This window comes from Microtus pennsylvanicus, chromosome 2 (assembly GCF_037038515.1).
Source record: "Microtus pennsylvanicus isolate mMicPen1 chromosome 2, mMicPen1.hap1, whole genome shotgun sequence".
NCBI lineage: Eukaryota > Metazoa > Chordata > Mammalia > Rodentia > Cricetidae > Microtus > Microtus pennsylvanicus.
The window spans coordinates 63,069,003-63,084,898 of NC_134580.1; the positions used below are offsets into that span (position 1 = coordinate 63,069,003).

The 15,896-nt window shown below is 43.9% G+C and overlaps 1 protein-coding gene and 1 non-coding gene across 2 annotated transcripts; one reads left to right on the plus strand and one right to left on the minus strand.

Annotated features, from left to right (window-relative positions):
- Nucleotides 1-4,354: 4,354 nt before the first annotated feature.
- LOC142845332 (5S ribosomal RNA) lies at nucleotides 4,355-4,473 on the minus strand. The gene has a single exon (XR_012909891.1). It is a non-coding gene; the product is annotated as a 5S ribosomal RNA (ribosomal RNA).
- A 1,165-nt stretch (nucleotides 4,474-5,638) lies between these two features.
- On the plus strand, nucleotides 5,639-13,855 carry Znf706 (zinc finger protein 706). The gene is made up of 4 exons (XM_075961181.1): nucleotides 5,639-5,877; nucleotides 9,278-9,414; nucleotides 11,151-11,255; nucleotides 11,880-13,855. Exons 2-3 carry the CDS (start codon nucleotides 9,280-9,282, stop codon nucleotides 11,244-11,246), a joined length of 231 nt encoding a protein of 76 aa, XP_075817296.1. The 5' UTR covers nucleotides 5,639-5,877; nucleotides 9,278-9,279; the 3' UTR covers nucleotides 11,247-11,255; nucleotides 11,880-13,855.
- Nucleotides 13,856-15,896: the final 2,041 nt, after the last annotated feature.

Here is a 15,896-nt window from a genome sequence, read left to right on the forward strand (position 1 = left end):
CAGAACATAACACCTCTGTAGACGTGAGGGTTTATCCCAAGACTTTCAGTTCCACCCAGTGATGTGTACAGCTGTCCTTCTGCCTACCACACCGTACTAACGACTATAGTTTTATAGTAAGTTTTGAAATTGGGAAGCGTGACGTGTGTGTCTTCCAGTGTTGTTCTTTTTGAAATTGTTTTGGCAATTCTTGGCTCCAATAATTCAGACAGGGTTTTCAACAGATGCCAAGATGCCACTGGGATTTCGGTAGGGACTACACTGGGTCCGCAGATCAGTGCAGTGGGATTTCGGTAGGGACTACACTGGATCTTTAGATCAGAGTAGAGATTAATAAGTTGTTACAATTCGGAATTTCCTGATTTACGAAGTGAAGATGCCTTTCCATTTGCTCAGCTCCTCATCAGTGTCTTTCAACAATGTTGCTTGGTATTCAGGACACAAGCTCTGAGTCTCTCTTCATAAGGCCGTGCCTAAGTACTTTATTCTTAGTTCTAACAAGCTCAAGTTACTGCTTAAACTTCTTTACTCTTGCTGAAATCAAGATTTACCTTATAATCAAGAGTACCTTATAATCAAGCATTATATCATAGTTCGATAGGTAGCACGTTTTAAAATCTGCCAGGACATAAACGTTATGTATAATCAATTGTTTCATGGAGTCAGTACAGTGTGGTACTAGTGTGAAATGTCTTTGAATCGTCAAGGCAGAGGTGGGCGACAGGCATCCAGAAATGCAGTGCAAACTCAGGAGAGAACCTGGACTAGAGCTGCACATGCAGGGGTCATCTGAAGTGTGACATCAGAGCCACACAAGGGAATGAGACTCCTTCAAGGAGGGTCTGGGTGGCAGCCTCAAAACACCTCACACAGACATTGTGCAGGTAAAGAGCGGCAAAGGATACACTTTGGGTGCATTGCTGTCATTTTCCACTACTGTCACCTTAGGGAAAGCCCATGGAGACAGGACCCACTGTATTTGTTTTGGGTTGTTGTTGGTGGTGGTATTATTGTTTTGCTTTTTTGTTTTTTTCAGTGATGGGATAATAGATTTATAATTGTGAGTTACTGCTTTTAGACAAATATATTGGTATCGATTCTTGTATATTGATACAAAGTTAAATTATATTGACTATTGTATGCATGCATGTTTCTATCTCTGTTTAAAACATTTTTTATGTATTGACATATATTGTATTGATAAATATATATTGTATATATTTACATATTGCAGTGTACATTTCTACCTCTGATTAAGATACTTATATAATGTTTGTGTATTGATATATATTTACCATATTGCAATGTATATTTGTACAGTGTTTATATTTGGAGGTCATTATCCTCATTTGTTACACAGTTGTTTATTGTCTTAGTCTTTAAGTTAGATAGATATTGAGAATTATATAGATAAATAGTCATCTAAGTTTGTCATTTATAATCAGACTAATCAGGTTCTCTAGATATACAGAGATTATACTCAGTATAGATAGATAATCTTCAACCTCTTCAAAGGGCTGTAGAAAATGGCCTTTAACTCAGAGTTTCGTGATAGTGAGACACAATTGCTCCTTGTAACGAATGCAGACAGATTGTAAAAACATATATATATATATAGCTTTAATGTAGAAATAGACTTACAGAACCACCGTTCCCACGGAGACCAGGAAAGCAGAAGCAGCGGCTGGGAGCACACTCGCCAAATTTATAGGCAAACATTAGCCCAAGGCGAACACGCCCCCTTAGGGGTGGGACTTATCCCTACATCTCCCCTTTTTGTCTAAATAAGACAGAACTAAACCAAATACAACTTTATACAATAATAACAAATAATAAATATAACAAACAACATTGAGAACAAAAGTTTTGCTAAACATTCTATCTCAAGGAGTCTAAATAATGTAGAGAGTAACTACAATTATATAATCTTCAACTCCGTCAAAGATCTGAGAAGGGAATAAATATTACTTAACAAACGAGATATATCCAAAATGTGCAACAATTGACAGAGACAACTGACTACCTGGGCAATCACCCAAAGTCTCGTTTGCAATGTTGAGTCAACCAACTTTGGCTAAGGCCTAACATAACTGACATACCATTATTAAAGGCAAGGAACTTTTCAAAACTATCTTACCCTGTCTTGGCAGGATATGACAGTCCTGTTTTATCCATTGATGCATGCTCTGTATCTCTGTCAGTGGTTGAGGTATGGGCATTTCTTTGCCCAAAGGCCAGTTCTGCCAAAAAGAAAGGCTCCAAGTGGAGTGTCTTTGGTGCTCAACATTCTCTCGGGAATAGAGCGGTGTTGCCAGGAGCTGTAGTAATAAGGGCGGCGGGGCTGCGTCCCCAACACCCCAGCTGCCTGGCTAGCTTATGCCCGAAATAACAACACACAAACTGTATTCATTTAATCATTGCTTGGCCCATTTCTATTTAGCCTCTTCTAGGCTAATTCTCACATATTAATTTAGCCCATTTCTAATCATCTGTGTAGTGCCCCTAGGTGCGCTTACTGGGAAGATTCTAGCCTATGTCCATCCTGGATCGGAGCTTCATCGCGTGCGTCTGCCTGGGAGCTGGGAGCATGGAGTCTCTCTGAGGCGTCTGCTCCCGAGAGGAGAGCTGTGGAGTCTGGGCTCACTTCCTCTTCCTCCCAGTGTTCTGTTCTGCTTACTCCTCCCACCTATCTTCTAACCAATGAGGGCCAAGCAGTTTCTTTTTATTTAACCAATGACCTTCCTCCATCAAGACAGGATCTGACTTGGAGCTCAGGCTGTCCTTGAACTCACTACACAGCCTCTCAAATTTGTGGCTATCCTCCTGCCTCATTCTCCTAGGTACTGGGATTACAGGTGTGAACTTCCATGCCCAGCCTGGACCGCATCTCTTCTATCTTTTAGTAAATTCTGTTGCCACTTTATTAATTTAGCTATCAACTTAACCACACAGATAAATTGAAAAATTCCTTCAAATCCTCGGTCTATTGAGGATTACACTGCTGATTACTCAGCAACTCCTTCACCCCAGGAATCCCAACGTGCATACAAACAGATCAATAAACCTCTTCCACTGCCTGAGAAGCATTTTTCATTTCATTGCGGATTCTGATAGAAACTCAGCAAGTTCTTATTGTATAGTATCTAAGAGAAATTGTCTATAAGCAGAAAAAGAAAAATGTTACCAGAAGTACTATAGAGTTTTCAAAATTAAAGCTAGGAATGTGCACAGGATCCTAAGGAGCTCACATCCAGTTTGCTGTCACATTCCTGTAACCGAAGCAAGACACCAGCTGGCGGCAGAGCAAAGACACCGCCTTTCACCAACTGTCGCTACACACATGCTCAGTCTTATCCTCTGTTTCCAGCCGTTCTCCGTTGTATCACGGCACCCAGTCACCATCATACCATAGTCTCTAGGCAACAGTGCTTAGACGAGGGGGTGAACCCAACTCCTTCAAGGATAAAGAGCTCAGAGAAGACAAGAGGGTCTGGGCGGCAGTCTCAAAAAAGCCTCACACAGAAACCGTCAGATAAAGTGCAGGCAGCAAAAGAAATATTTTCAAGTTTACTGCTGTATACTCTGATTCCACAGAATGAACATCTGTAAACATCTTCAAACATCTTTGCACACACACACACACACACACACACACACACACACACACACACACCTCCCGCCCTCCAGACAAGTGTTTTTCTGTGAAACAGTCCTGGTTGTCCTGGAACTCAAAGAGACTGGCCTGCCTCTGCTGTTTCCCAAGTGCTGGGATTAAAGGCGCAAGGCCACTACACCCAGCTTCTTCAAACACTTTTAGCTGCCACAACTGGAAATGAGATTTGATGGCATCAGGCAGTGCTACCACCGAACACCTAGTGATTCCCAATATAACACCCAAACTAACAAAGCATTGCCTTGATACTCTACCTAGAGCTTTGGTCAAATTCTCAAATGAGATATGAATCAAAACCCAAAGAACACTGGCTTTTATAAATACTTCCCCTAGGTCATGGGGAAAAGAGCAACACACCAATTCTATTCCACAACAGAGGTCCCCAGACTTCATGGCCTCTTTCTACTCTCCATTGTCATTCATGGCTAGACAAATGGTGCTTTGTATTTCCTGTCTCCAGAGCCTTCAACTTTCTCATTCCCCAAGACAGATCAATATAATTATAAACGTGATTATAGCTTCATGATATGTCAGTTTCAAACCCCATTCTTTTTAGACACATTCTGTCCAATATCCGTTTTTTTTTCAATATGCTTTATTCAGCACATTGCTGGTCAATGGCAAACAGTAATAAAAACGAGGTCACAGCCGACCACCAGCGACAGTTGTTGTTCCTTTGCCGAACTACAGCACCCGGTATTCCCAGGCGGTCTCCCATCCAAGTACTAACCAGGCCCGACCCTGCTTAGCTTCCGAGATCAGACGAGATCGGGCGCGTTCAGGGTGGTATGACAGTAACGAAACTTCAGGACGTAACTAAATTTTAACAAAGGCCTGAGAGTGTAAAGCTGAAGGGGTCAAAGCACACTCCAATCACTGCCAGCTGCATTACACTAAGATTGCATTCCGTCTGTTCAGTATGGAGCAAGCTAACTTCTGGCTAAAGGATCCTACGACAAAGCTATCATAGCCCAGGTAAATTAGTCTATTCTCATACTCAATATTCCCTGGGCACTGCTAGGCACATTTGAGACTCAGGCTGGGCGTGGTGACACAGTCAAGCAGCTCTGTGAAGGCGGGAGGATCAGAGTTCTACCTGGGACGATCCGGTTCACACAGTGGTTTTTTTTTTTTTTTTTTTTTTTTTTTTTTTTTTTTTAGGTCACAAACACAGTTTACCTAATTAGATCTAATTGGATAGCAGCATGTTGGAGGGAGGGTAACGAATGCAGCAGGTATTTACGACGCCATTTCTAAGCATCAGTAGACGTCCGCATTGTGAGCATTGCAATCGCTCTTAACCAGGTATTTGAAGTTTATACTAAGTTGTCTATCGAGTGACGGCAGGGAGTGACCTTTTTTTATCCCAAATATTAGCAATCCGGTAGCCAACCTATTACAGGTCAAGCGGGCCCGGGGGTACTGAACCAGATGGTCAGGTTCGAGTCTCCCAGCTAAGTGAAAGGCCTGGGTAGGTCAAAATGCCCTGAGCACCGACCGACCCGGTGAGAGAACAATGGCCGCTAGCCTGACAAGAGGTCACGGCCGAGCGGCGGCCCTGGCATCTCCCCCGTCGGCCCCGCCAGAGCCTCAGCGGGCGCTCGGCCGGCCAGGGAAGCACGAAGGCGGCGGGGGCGGCGGGGGCGGCGGCGCGAGGCCCGGTGAGAGCAGGCGAACGAGCGAGCTCCTCGCGAGCCGCTCGGCGGCCCGCAGGCCCGAGGTCACGCACGGTGGCCGCCGGAAGCAGGAGCGCGCGCGGGAAGGCGGGCGCAGGGGCGACGGCCCCGCAGTTCCCGTAATAGGCCCCGCCCCTCCGCGCTTATGTAACAGGGGAGCGCTGCCATTGGCTGGCCCGACCGGAAGAGCGCGGGCATGCGAGAGGGGCGGGGCGGAGCCGCGGCAGGAAGGCGAGGGGCGGGACCGCGCGGGCGGGCAGGCGGGCCGGCGGCGCTGAGGCAGCTGGGAGCGCGGCGGCGGCGGCGTGCGCGGGCACGAGCGACGGGCCTGCCTCGGGCTCAGGCGCGGCGGGCGCGCGCTGCGGCGGGTGTGCGAGACGCGGGCTGTTGTGCTCCCGGTTCTGCTCGGTCCCTCCTCGGCGGCTGGCGGAGGCCCCAAGCGCTGCGGGGCGCGTCCCTTCCCTGCTCGTCCTGCCCGGCTCCTCTCGCGCTGCTTGGTCTCTCGGACTCCAAACCGGCCCGGCCCGGGTGAGCGGCGCCGCAGGACACGGGAGCCGGGGTGGGAGGCACGCGGCGGCGGGAGGCCGGGGCGGGCGGCGGGCTCTGCTGCGGAGCAGGCGCGGGGCCGCAGGGCCGCCGAGGCTTCGGGCGGGCCAGGCTGCAGCCGCGGGGTGGAGTCGGCCCACGAATGGGTGTTCAAAGCCGGGGTCGGGCCGTGAGCCGGCCTGGGCCTCTTCCTCTGGCTGCTTGCGGAGCGCGAGCCCATTTCCTGGCCCCCCAGCCCCAGAGTGAGTTGTTTGGCTTCGAGAGGCGCCTAAGGGCCGGGATTTACTTGTTGCCTCCGTCTCGAGCGCCCTGGGTTTCCAGAACCCTTCTTCCTGGTTTTTAACTCATTTGCAGCCTCCAAGGAAAACTAAGTTTCATTTAAAAAAAAAATCAACGGGTAACTGTCTGCAAACTATTTATTGCCTTTCGATTTGTCGTACCTAGTCAGGGAGCGGTTCACACATAAGATTTTTGTCGGAAACTCGATGGGCTGCGGAAGAGCAAATCGTAAGTTGAGCTGTCCGAAAGCAGGTGGTTGGTTCGTTTGCACTTCTGCTTTCAGAAAGGAAATACGTGCCAGGGTGCTGTCAGAAGTTAGGGGCCTGCCTCACGCAGCTAGCCTGTTAGAGCAGCTCTCCTCTGCCTTGGCTCACGTTCTTGTCTTAAAGAACAAATGGTCGCCACCTTTTCCTGAAGCCCATGCCTTTTGGTTACTGTTGTTAGGTAGTGATGGAAAAATGGGTTAAATTTTAAGTGTTCTGTCGTGGTTTAGGAGTAGTCCCAAATTCAAAAGTCAAAAATAGCTTCTGCTCTTCTTAAGACATTGTCTTTTAGAGTAGTGTACTTGAAAAGGTTATTAAAATAGCTGTTTTAACTTCTAGATTGCACGGAAAGTTCTGGAATTAATGATGTGCTGTTTTGTAACTTAGAAGACCAAACATAAAATCCTCAAGGACTGTCCACCAAAGCAATGTCTTCGCATACGTAACCATATTGTGTGGAAGAGTAAGAAGTGTGAGACAGCCAGAATGTTTTAGCGAGGGTCTGATGCTAAGACAGGGACACGAAGAATGCTTTTGAAGTATTGGCACACATAGATTGAACACCCACCACTAAAATGGACTTTTAAATACGCCATTGGGTGTAATGCCACATGCCTTTAATCCCAGCACTCAGGAGGCAGAGGCAGGTGGATCTCTCTGAGTTCCAGGACAGCCAGCGCTACATAGTGAGACCCTGTCTCAAAAAAGACATCCCCTCCCCCAAATATGCCATTGGACTAAGGGATTGTTTCAAAACACAAAAATGAAGTGTAATCTTTTTGACAAACAGCTGATATTTGCCTTGTATGGGAGTTCTTATATTAGGCTAGCATATTAAACATTCTTAGAGTTGGTGATAGACTGGACAGACTTCCAGCTCATTGTGTGATTCTAGTGGGAATGTGTCTAGTTTAGTATGTATTTGTTCAGTTTCCATTGGGTGGGGAGGAGAGCTCTGCTGTTTCTGTGAGGCACTTTGACTTTACATCCGGTAGCTAATGAGGGTTTCAGCCCTTGTATGTTCATGTCTTTTAGTGATTTCAAAGTTTAAAATGTAATTGCAGTGCTATTCAAAATGACATAGGATCTAATTTTAATATGCTTCAAAAGCACTAGTCTTGTAGATCCTGTGTGAACAGGTTTAATTTGTGCTGTCTAACTAGAAGTCTGGTTTTAACAGGACTCTTTCAAGTGACAGTTGTTTTAACCTGTTTTCTTTAATTCCAGGCCATCGTTAGTAAAGAGTAGAAAGACACTTTGAGCTTTGTAAAAGGCACCCTTATACCATTGGGCTAATTTGTCTTTATAATTTGTGCGGCTGAGCCTAGCAAAGTGGCCAAGCAGATGAAGGTGCTTTCTGTCGAGCCCGAGGGAGGGTGTGAGTTGGATCCCCAGAACACACAGTGGAGAATGGATTCCGGAAACTGCCCACTGACCGCCACAAATACTGTCCAGCCTGTGATTCTACTTGCACACAAATAAGTGTAATTATTTGTGTTTCCATGTGGGAAAGAACTCTCTGGAAAATTTGGCATAGTATAATAGTTTAATGAAACCTAGTACTAGAAGGATCATTTGCTGTATCCCTGTGATCTCTTGCAGGATTAGCTAGTAGCACTTACTTTAAAAAGTTGTACAGTTGTAAGTCACAGTAGTAGATGCTAGGAGGGAGATTAATAATGAAGGAAGACTAAACTTTGGAGCATTACATAAACTGAAAAAAAGACTTAGTGTGTATTCAGCTCAATAAACTTGGAAGCCATTTAGGAGAGGATATGGTCTTGCTTTGTAGGGCATGTTGGCCAGAGCGTGAGGCCTTCCTCCCTCTGTCTCCCAGTGGCTGAGATAGGGCCTTTGCACTTCCATCCCCAGCTCTGTTTGTTGAATTTTTTAAAATAAATATACATACCATAGTCATTACCTGGCTTAAGGTACAGAACATTTTCAGCACCTTTTAATGCTTCTGTCTTATCTCCCCAGTCATGACTCCATAAACAGCAAAATGACCTCTTTAACTGTGACTTTGCCTGTTTCAAACTTTGTACAATGTGGTTTCTTTCCAGCTGCCTTCTTTCTTTGACATTGAGATACAAACTTGTAGAAATAGATCTCATTTTGTAGCCTGTACACCAGGCTAACCTCAGATTCACAAGCGATGCGCCTGCCTCTGCCCCTAGTGCTGGGATTAAAGGTGTGGGATTGCCGCCACACCTGGCTAGAAATGATTTTTTGGATGATACTGGGCATTCCTGTGTGTGTCTATTTTTACAACTGGTTGATTTTTGAATTCTCTAGTTTTAGCACAGGCAGTGTGAACATCTTTGTATATACCTTGGTGTGCATACATTTGATTCTATTGAACATGTGTCAAGAGAGGAATGGTCATGGTGTATACAACTACCAACCAGATTTCCACAATGGCTTTAAACTTATTAATAATCTAGGAACATTGGATGTGAATTTGAAAATCCATTCATGTTGCTTGCTAAACACCTCTATAAAATTTAAGTGGTCAGTACTGGAGAGGTGGCTCAGCAGTTAAGAGCACTGACTGCTCTTCCAGAGGAGCTAGGTTCAATTCTAGCATCCACACGGCAACTCATTACTGCTTGTAACTCCAGTTCCAGGGAATCTGACACCTTCACACAGACATACATGCAGGGAAAACATGACTGTACAAGAAATAAAAAAAATTGTTCACAAAACAAAAAAATGTAAGTAGTCAACTCTGAGACTATTACTAAGTTACTAAAAGAAAACCATTAAAAACTTAGTAAATGCTTACAGTGCTCTGTATTAGAATAAAGAAGTCACTCTCATGCCTAATCTTCTGTTTTTAGATATGGCTCGTGGACAGCAGAAGATTCAGTCTCAGCAGAAAAATGCCAAAAAGCAGGCTGGACAAAAGAAGAAACAAGGACATGACCAAAAGGCTGCTGCCAAAGCTGCCTTAATATACACCTGCACAGTCTGTAGGGTAAGGGATCTCAGATCATGCTCCTTCACACCGCCTCGCCCAGACAGGGCTTCTCTCTGTAGACCAGGCTGACCTCAAACTCAGAGATCTGCCTGTCTCTGCCTCTGCTGGGATTAAAGGCGTGTGCTGCCACTGCCAGGCCACTGCATGTTTTTAAGTGCTAGCCAGGAAAGTGTGGGTAAGACAGTTTTCTACCCCTTGTGTAGAATAAAGGTGCATCCGTAGAGTGTAGTGTAACCTTGGTATAGCCTATGTAGCTTACAACTTCAGGTGTTGTAAAAAAAAAAGTCCCCGCTGCATCCTGTGGGTCAGGCTGAGCTTTGTGCGGTGCTGGTGAGTGAAAAGCTGCTGTGCAGTTGTCTTGTCCTCCATCTCCACCAAATCCGCAGTGTGGGTACATACGCTACCACGTGGAGTCTTGTAGAAGTAACGTGTCTAAAGAATTGCTGGAGGCTTGCCGTGTGTGAGGACAGAGCCAGGTGTTTTACCTGTACTCTTCCCCTATTTGATCCGCACGTGCGCTGTGTAATTTGTGCAGGTGACCCAGAGTGAGAGGAGATAGGACTCACGTCTAGGCAGTCTAGCTCTAATGTCTGCCTCTGTCTGTGTCGGTTCACTACCCCTGAGGTTAATGAGATGTCAGAGGGAAAAATAACATAGTCTGGTTGGTCTGGTGTAGAGGCTCCGTGTGTGTAAGCCCTGTACTTGAGTGAGATTGATGGTGTGGGTGGGAAGGGATCTTGAGAAGACATGATTGTTAGGCTGAAGCTAATCATCTGTTGAAGTCTTTACAAATAGAAGTTCCTAACTATATGAAAGTTCTCGTTGAGGGGGGTCTCTGACAGTCATGATCATGTTGGGCCTTGGTAACGATGATAAAATTGAATGACTTCTGATTTTTTTTAACAGAGGCAAAGTGAAATTTTCATTAGGTTAGTAAGGAAGACATAACTTGACCTTGAAAAGTAGATTTTGTCAGGTGTGTGCATGATTAGTGTGTATCTGTGCAAACGTGTACATGTGCAGATATTCTGGAGACATTGGGCGTATCCACTATCGCTCCCCTCTTTACTGTTTTGAACCCACAGCTCACCATTTGACTAGACTGGCTGACTCCCCGTCTAGCTCTGGGATCCCCCTCCCCCCGTTTCTGTTCTAGTAGTTCTGGGGTTATAACACATGTGTGCATGCGTGGCTTTCATGTGGGCACAAACTCCAGATCCTCCTATGTAGCAGGCTCTGTAAATGCTGAACTGTCTCCCCAGCCCCTAAAAATATACTTTAAAATCTTAAAAACTTACTTTTTATTTATGCAGTAGAGTGTTTTGAATAATAAATAATGAAGGTACTTGTCAAAGGAAGTCATTACTGTATTCTCTGTTACGTGAGACTAGGAGAACCCAAGTTGAAATGAAACACAGCTCTCAGGCAAAGTGTGCTCCATGTGAGTTTCTCAAGTGAGCATGACAGTAGAAGGTAAAGCTTCTGTGAGAATTAAGATTATATGCTTTATGTGTAAGTGTCTTCTGTTTGCTGTTACCAACATGAAATACTTCCTATGTGGGGCTAGGAGTTCATTTTATGTAAGGTCCTTTTTCACATGCCAGTTACAGGTTGGAATTTAAAAGCATTTTGCAGTAATTGTGTAGCACGGGTAGTCAAAGCTTTAACAGGTTACTTGTATTTCTTTCCTACATAAAGTCTGGTTCTTCTCTTTTGCATACTTTCCAAATTAGACACAAATGCCAGACCCCAAGACCTTCAAGCAGCACTTTGAGAGCAAACACCCTAAGACTCCACTTCCTCCAGAGCTGGCTGATGTTCAGGCATAAAGCTTACAGGTAACTAACTGGTCTTTCTTGGTTTGTCAGTCTTGGTTTGGGATATAGGAGCAAAACTATACCTCCTCAGCTGTGGAATGGGTCTGCCTCTAGCAGAGACTGTGTGCCTTTGCTTTGAATGTTTAACTGTTTGGTATAAATCGTAAAGTATTCCAGTAAAACACTTGATGATTGGTAAAAGCCCTTTTTTCTGGACCCCCTCCTTTTTCGTGCAACTATAGCCAAAAATAGAGGGGATAAGAGCCAGGAATGAAAGGCTTGTCAGCTGTGAGAAAATGGTCATTTCAAAGGCACGAGGGTCTCCCAGAAGTCCAGAGCAGTTTATTGAGTACGTTTTTACATTTACTTACTTACAGTGCTAGGCAGAGCTTCTCTGTATTAAAATACGGGGGGGGGGGGGGAACCTCAGTAGAAATGCCCTTGAAGTTACCAGTTTAAACTTCATGTGCTGTTGGGCTTCTTGCCCTCCTAAGTAGTGGCACATTACCCGTGTGTTTGAGAATTACTTCTATCTATAATATCCAGTCGACAAGTCCACCACTCTGATATCTTGATGGTCTTTCATTTTAGACACTTGAAATGCTTGTCCGCCATGACCTTGACTGAAGCTTTTGTGTCTTCCAGGTGAACTCATGACACCTTTGACTCTTCTACTGTCTCAGACCTTAGGTAACAAACCTGCAGCTGCTTTTTTAAACAAACTGTTGATCAGCAAAAATAAAGGGGCTACAGAAACACTCATTTTTATGCTGTTCCCTTTGGGCTTCATGCAAAGACAATTCTGTGTAAGTGTACAGTCGACTCTGATTTGGAAATCTGAAAAATCAGTCCATTCTTGTTATAAAATTTTTTTACAATTGTAATTATATTGATGTTCATATTGTGTAAAATAACTCATTTAATAAAGTAGTGCTTTGATTTTACAACATCACAAGATAAATGGTTCTAGGAATTCTGTTCTAACTTATTATTTGCCTTATAAAAATGAATTGATCAGCTAGTGTTGCAGAGCAGTCCTCTCCCTTCTCAGCTCAGTGGCAGGTTTGTTAAACTAGAGCAGACTCATTCATTCAGTGTGCACGTGATTTCTTGGCAGCCAACACGCTGCTTCCCTGTATCTGCAGTCACACGTCATTCCCCACTGCCGATCATGTCCTCTGTCTAAGGTTGAAAACGTCAAACTTGTTCAGTGGATTGGCTCCACTAGCCAGCTGGGAGTGCACTATAGGTGTACCAGACACAACCCATAAAATTGGCAGGATTGCCAATGAGCCCTTCTGCATGATTGTATCCCAAAGTGTATGCCGGAATGAAATGGTCTGTTTGGACAAAGTACGATGGAACAAGGGTGAACCATCAGGATCTATGTCTTATATATAGTGAGTATTTTGCAAATTGTTCCAATTCTTTAATTTGAAAATGAACCATAATTTTTGAGAGAGATTTTAAAAAGTTATTTAGCTAATTTTATGAATGGATTTTTACATTTAACAGAAAGATAGAAATGGTTTGTGCCAGGTTAATTCCCAGAACATTCTTTTCTCTTAAGTAAAACCTAGTTTTACGAACTTAGTGCTGGCTCCTAAAATAAAATCAAAGAGAAGTTTTGACTTCTAAAATGCGCCAGTGTTCACATTGGTTCAGTTGGATAAGGCAGATTCTGCCAGTTAAGGAGGACTAGTTCTGATTTTCTTTTGTTGCCTGGTGTACATGCAAATCTGTAATAACTCAGTTTAATTTTAAAGATGGATGTAATCAGAAGAACATTAATAAGTGCTGACAGCTACTTTGAGCATCTGACCCGTGCATGACAGATGGTCCCCTCTGGCTGCCGTGCCCGTGGCATTTGGTGGCAGCGTTGTGGACTCAACCACCTGGCTCAGAGTGCTCTGAGTTTGGAGGAAGGTGTCTCAAGGAGGAGCCTCAGTTCCGGTCCCCAGCCTCACTAAGTACGGTCCTGTTACTCTATTTAATTCCTGCCTCTCAGACTTGGTGTCCATTGTTTCCTAAAGTGTTGCTGACCAAAATTAGAGTTTTACCTGTTTCTTGTGGGTCTCCCAAGTTAGTGACAGTTTTAGAGCTTTCGGATGTACCTTACGCAGGTGGGCATTGGTTTTCAGAAATGAGCCTGTTCGCAAGCTTCAGTTCAATTCTTTTTGTTTGTTTCAGTGTCTGTAATTCAGAATAAAACCTTTCGATCTTGTATTTAACTGTTGTGTAAGCAGCGAAAGACGCCGTTTTTCCTTCTGTATCTCAGTGACAGGGAATAGTTGATGGATCTTCACTCTCAGCATGGCCCTCTTCTGTGTGTTAGTCAGATTTGCTGTAAGGAGAAAAGCGACAACTCAAACCTCTCTGTAATTTAATTTGGAGAGTTTCTATCAGACGGATTTGTTTAAAGACTGTTACGGTGTCCTCAAAGGTGATATCAAATAGCGAGAGGGGATCGATCTGTTGTACTCTGTATTTTTGTCAGTTGTCAAAGGGAACGGGGTTCACATTCAGCTTGTTTCCATGCTCATCCCCATGTTTAGCTGACACACTTGGGACCTCACGTGTGCTGTAATGTCTTATTAAAGAAGATGTTAAAGAAAATGAAACTAGTCTAATTTCTTGTCCGTTTTGAGAGGTTTTTAAATCCTCTTTCCCCTCTTCCCTTTCTGATTGTAGAATTTTGTCAAGTATAGCTTGGTAGTTCAGAGGATGGCAAGTAAGTCCTTAGATTTTTTTTCATTGTTTTCCTTATGTTTGACTATTTGATTCTTTGATTCTGTAAAATTCTTCCTAAGAGTGAACAAAATGTCAATGAAATCTTGTGTGCAATATACAAGATACTAGAAGAAAAGAATTAACATTGCAATGCTAAAACAACAAAAGGTGCGTAGGTCAGTTAGTTGCCAGATGGGTCGGCCCTTGCTGACACCCAAGACTGGATAGGACTTGGTTTTTGGTTTTGTTTTTGCTTTTTTGTTTTGTTTTGAGACAGAGTTTCTCTGTGTAGCCCTCTGAACTCAGAGATCTGCCTGCCTCTGCCTTCCAAGTGCTGAGATTAAAGGTGTGCGCCACCACCACACAGTGACTTTGGGATTTATATTACAAATATTTCATAGGTATGACAGCATAACTCCAACTTGAGACATACTGTAAGGTCACACAGCTACTGCAGTTCACAGCCCCAGCCTTTGCTTTTCATTCTTTGCATGTGTAGTACACTGCCTGTTTTAATTCATGGCTAATGGATTTTTATTTTTTTATTTATTTTTTGGTATTTTGAGACAGGGTTTCTCTGTGTAACAGCCCTGGCTATCCTGGAACTCACTCTGTAGACCAGGCTGGCCTCTGCCTCTTGAGTGCTGGGATTAAAGGCATACACCACACTACCCAACTTGTTTTGTTTTTTTGAGACCCAAGCTGGCCTCAAACTCAGATCTACCTGCCTCTGCCTTCCGTGTGCTGGGGCATTGTTTTTTCTATAATACATTGATCAAACACTGTCTACACTCTAAAATGTATTTTAAACAGCTGAATCTGAATGAATTTGTGCCAGTTTTCTAGTTTGTCTTTTTGTTTAGTCGGTATGGCCGTGGTGAATCAGCAGGCAGGGGTTATGTTTGATGTCACTGTTCATAGTAAAGTAGTTAGGCTAGCTTCTTTTTACTGTGAAACTTAAAAAGGTGTGACTTTTCAGTGTATAGGTATAATAAAACCTTTGCTTGGCTGAAAAAATATGAACAAAATTAATTGTCATTAGTTACAGTGTTAAGTTTTTTTTTTAAGAACTTTTTTTATGTGTATTGGTGTGTTGCCTACATGTGTGTCTGTGTGAGGATGCTAGATCCTCTAGGACTGGAGCTACAGTCAGTTGTGAGCGGCCATGTGGCTGCTGGGAATTGAAACCAGGTCCTTCGGAAGAACAGCCAGTGCTCTTAACCACTTAGCCATCTCTCCAGCCCCCAGTGTAGGTATTTTTAAAGAGAGCACCTTAAGTGCTCTTGATTAGCTGAGGCTGTCTTTGCAGTAGTTCCTTACCTTTTCTGTCTTTGTATTTAGTATAAGTCCAAACTTGAAATGTTTCCTCCAGAGGTGGACTTCAGTCACATGCTGCTGGTGAGTGTAATCCTCACTGTTGATAAAGTCATATTCCTTAAGATCATTTTATATTTGCAGCATCATTATGTAATTATTTCTTGTTTCGTTTTTTGAGACGTATAGCCCAGCCTGCTCTCTGACCCTCCCCCCTCCACCTTTCAGGTGCTTGGATTACAGGGACGCATCACCATCCATTGCTAAGCATGGTGGTTTCTAATGGCTTTCATTTTAGGGACTGTAAAGTACCCTGCTTTATCTCTGCCTCTTCTAAGGTCTGGCCGCTGAGTGGTCTGCATGTTACCTGGAGGTCTATGGAGATTTCCTTTCTTCCCATCTGTTCAGTCACTTGACATGTATCCATATGGGTTTTCAGGCCAGTACTGATCTGTCTTGTTAAAATTATTTTAGCTTTAACTGTCAGCAGCTTTCTGATTGACTTTAGGGTTAGATTGACTTTCTGTCAGATGTCCCATCTTGTTTTGGTTGTGAGAATTTTATTTGTAAGACTTTAAGAAGCCCCAAGCTTATTTTGTACATTCCCAGAAAGAACAT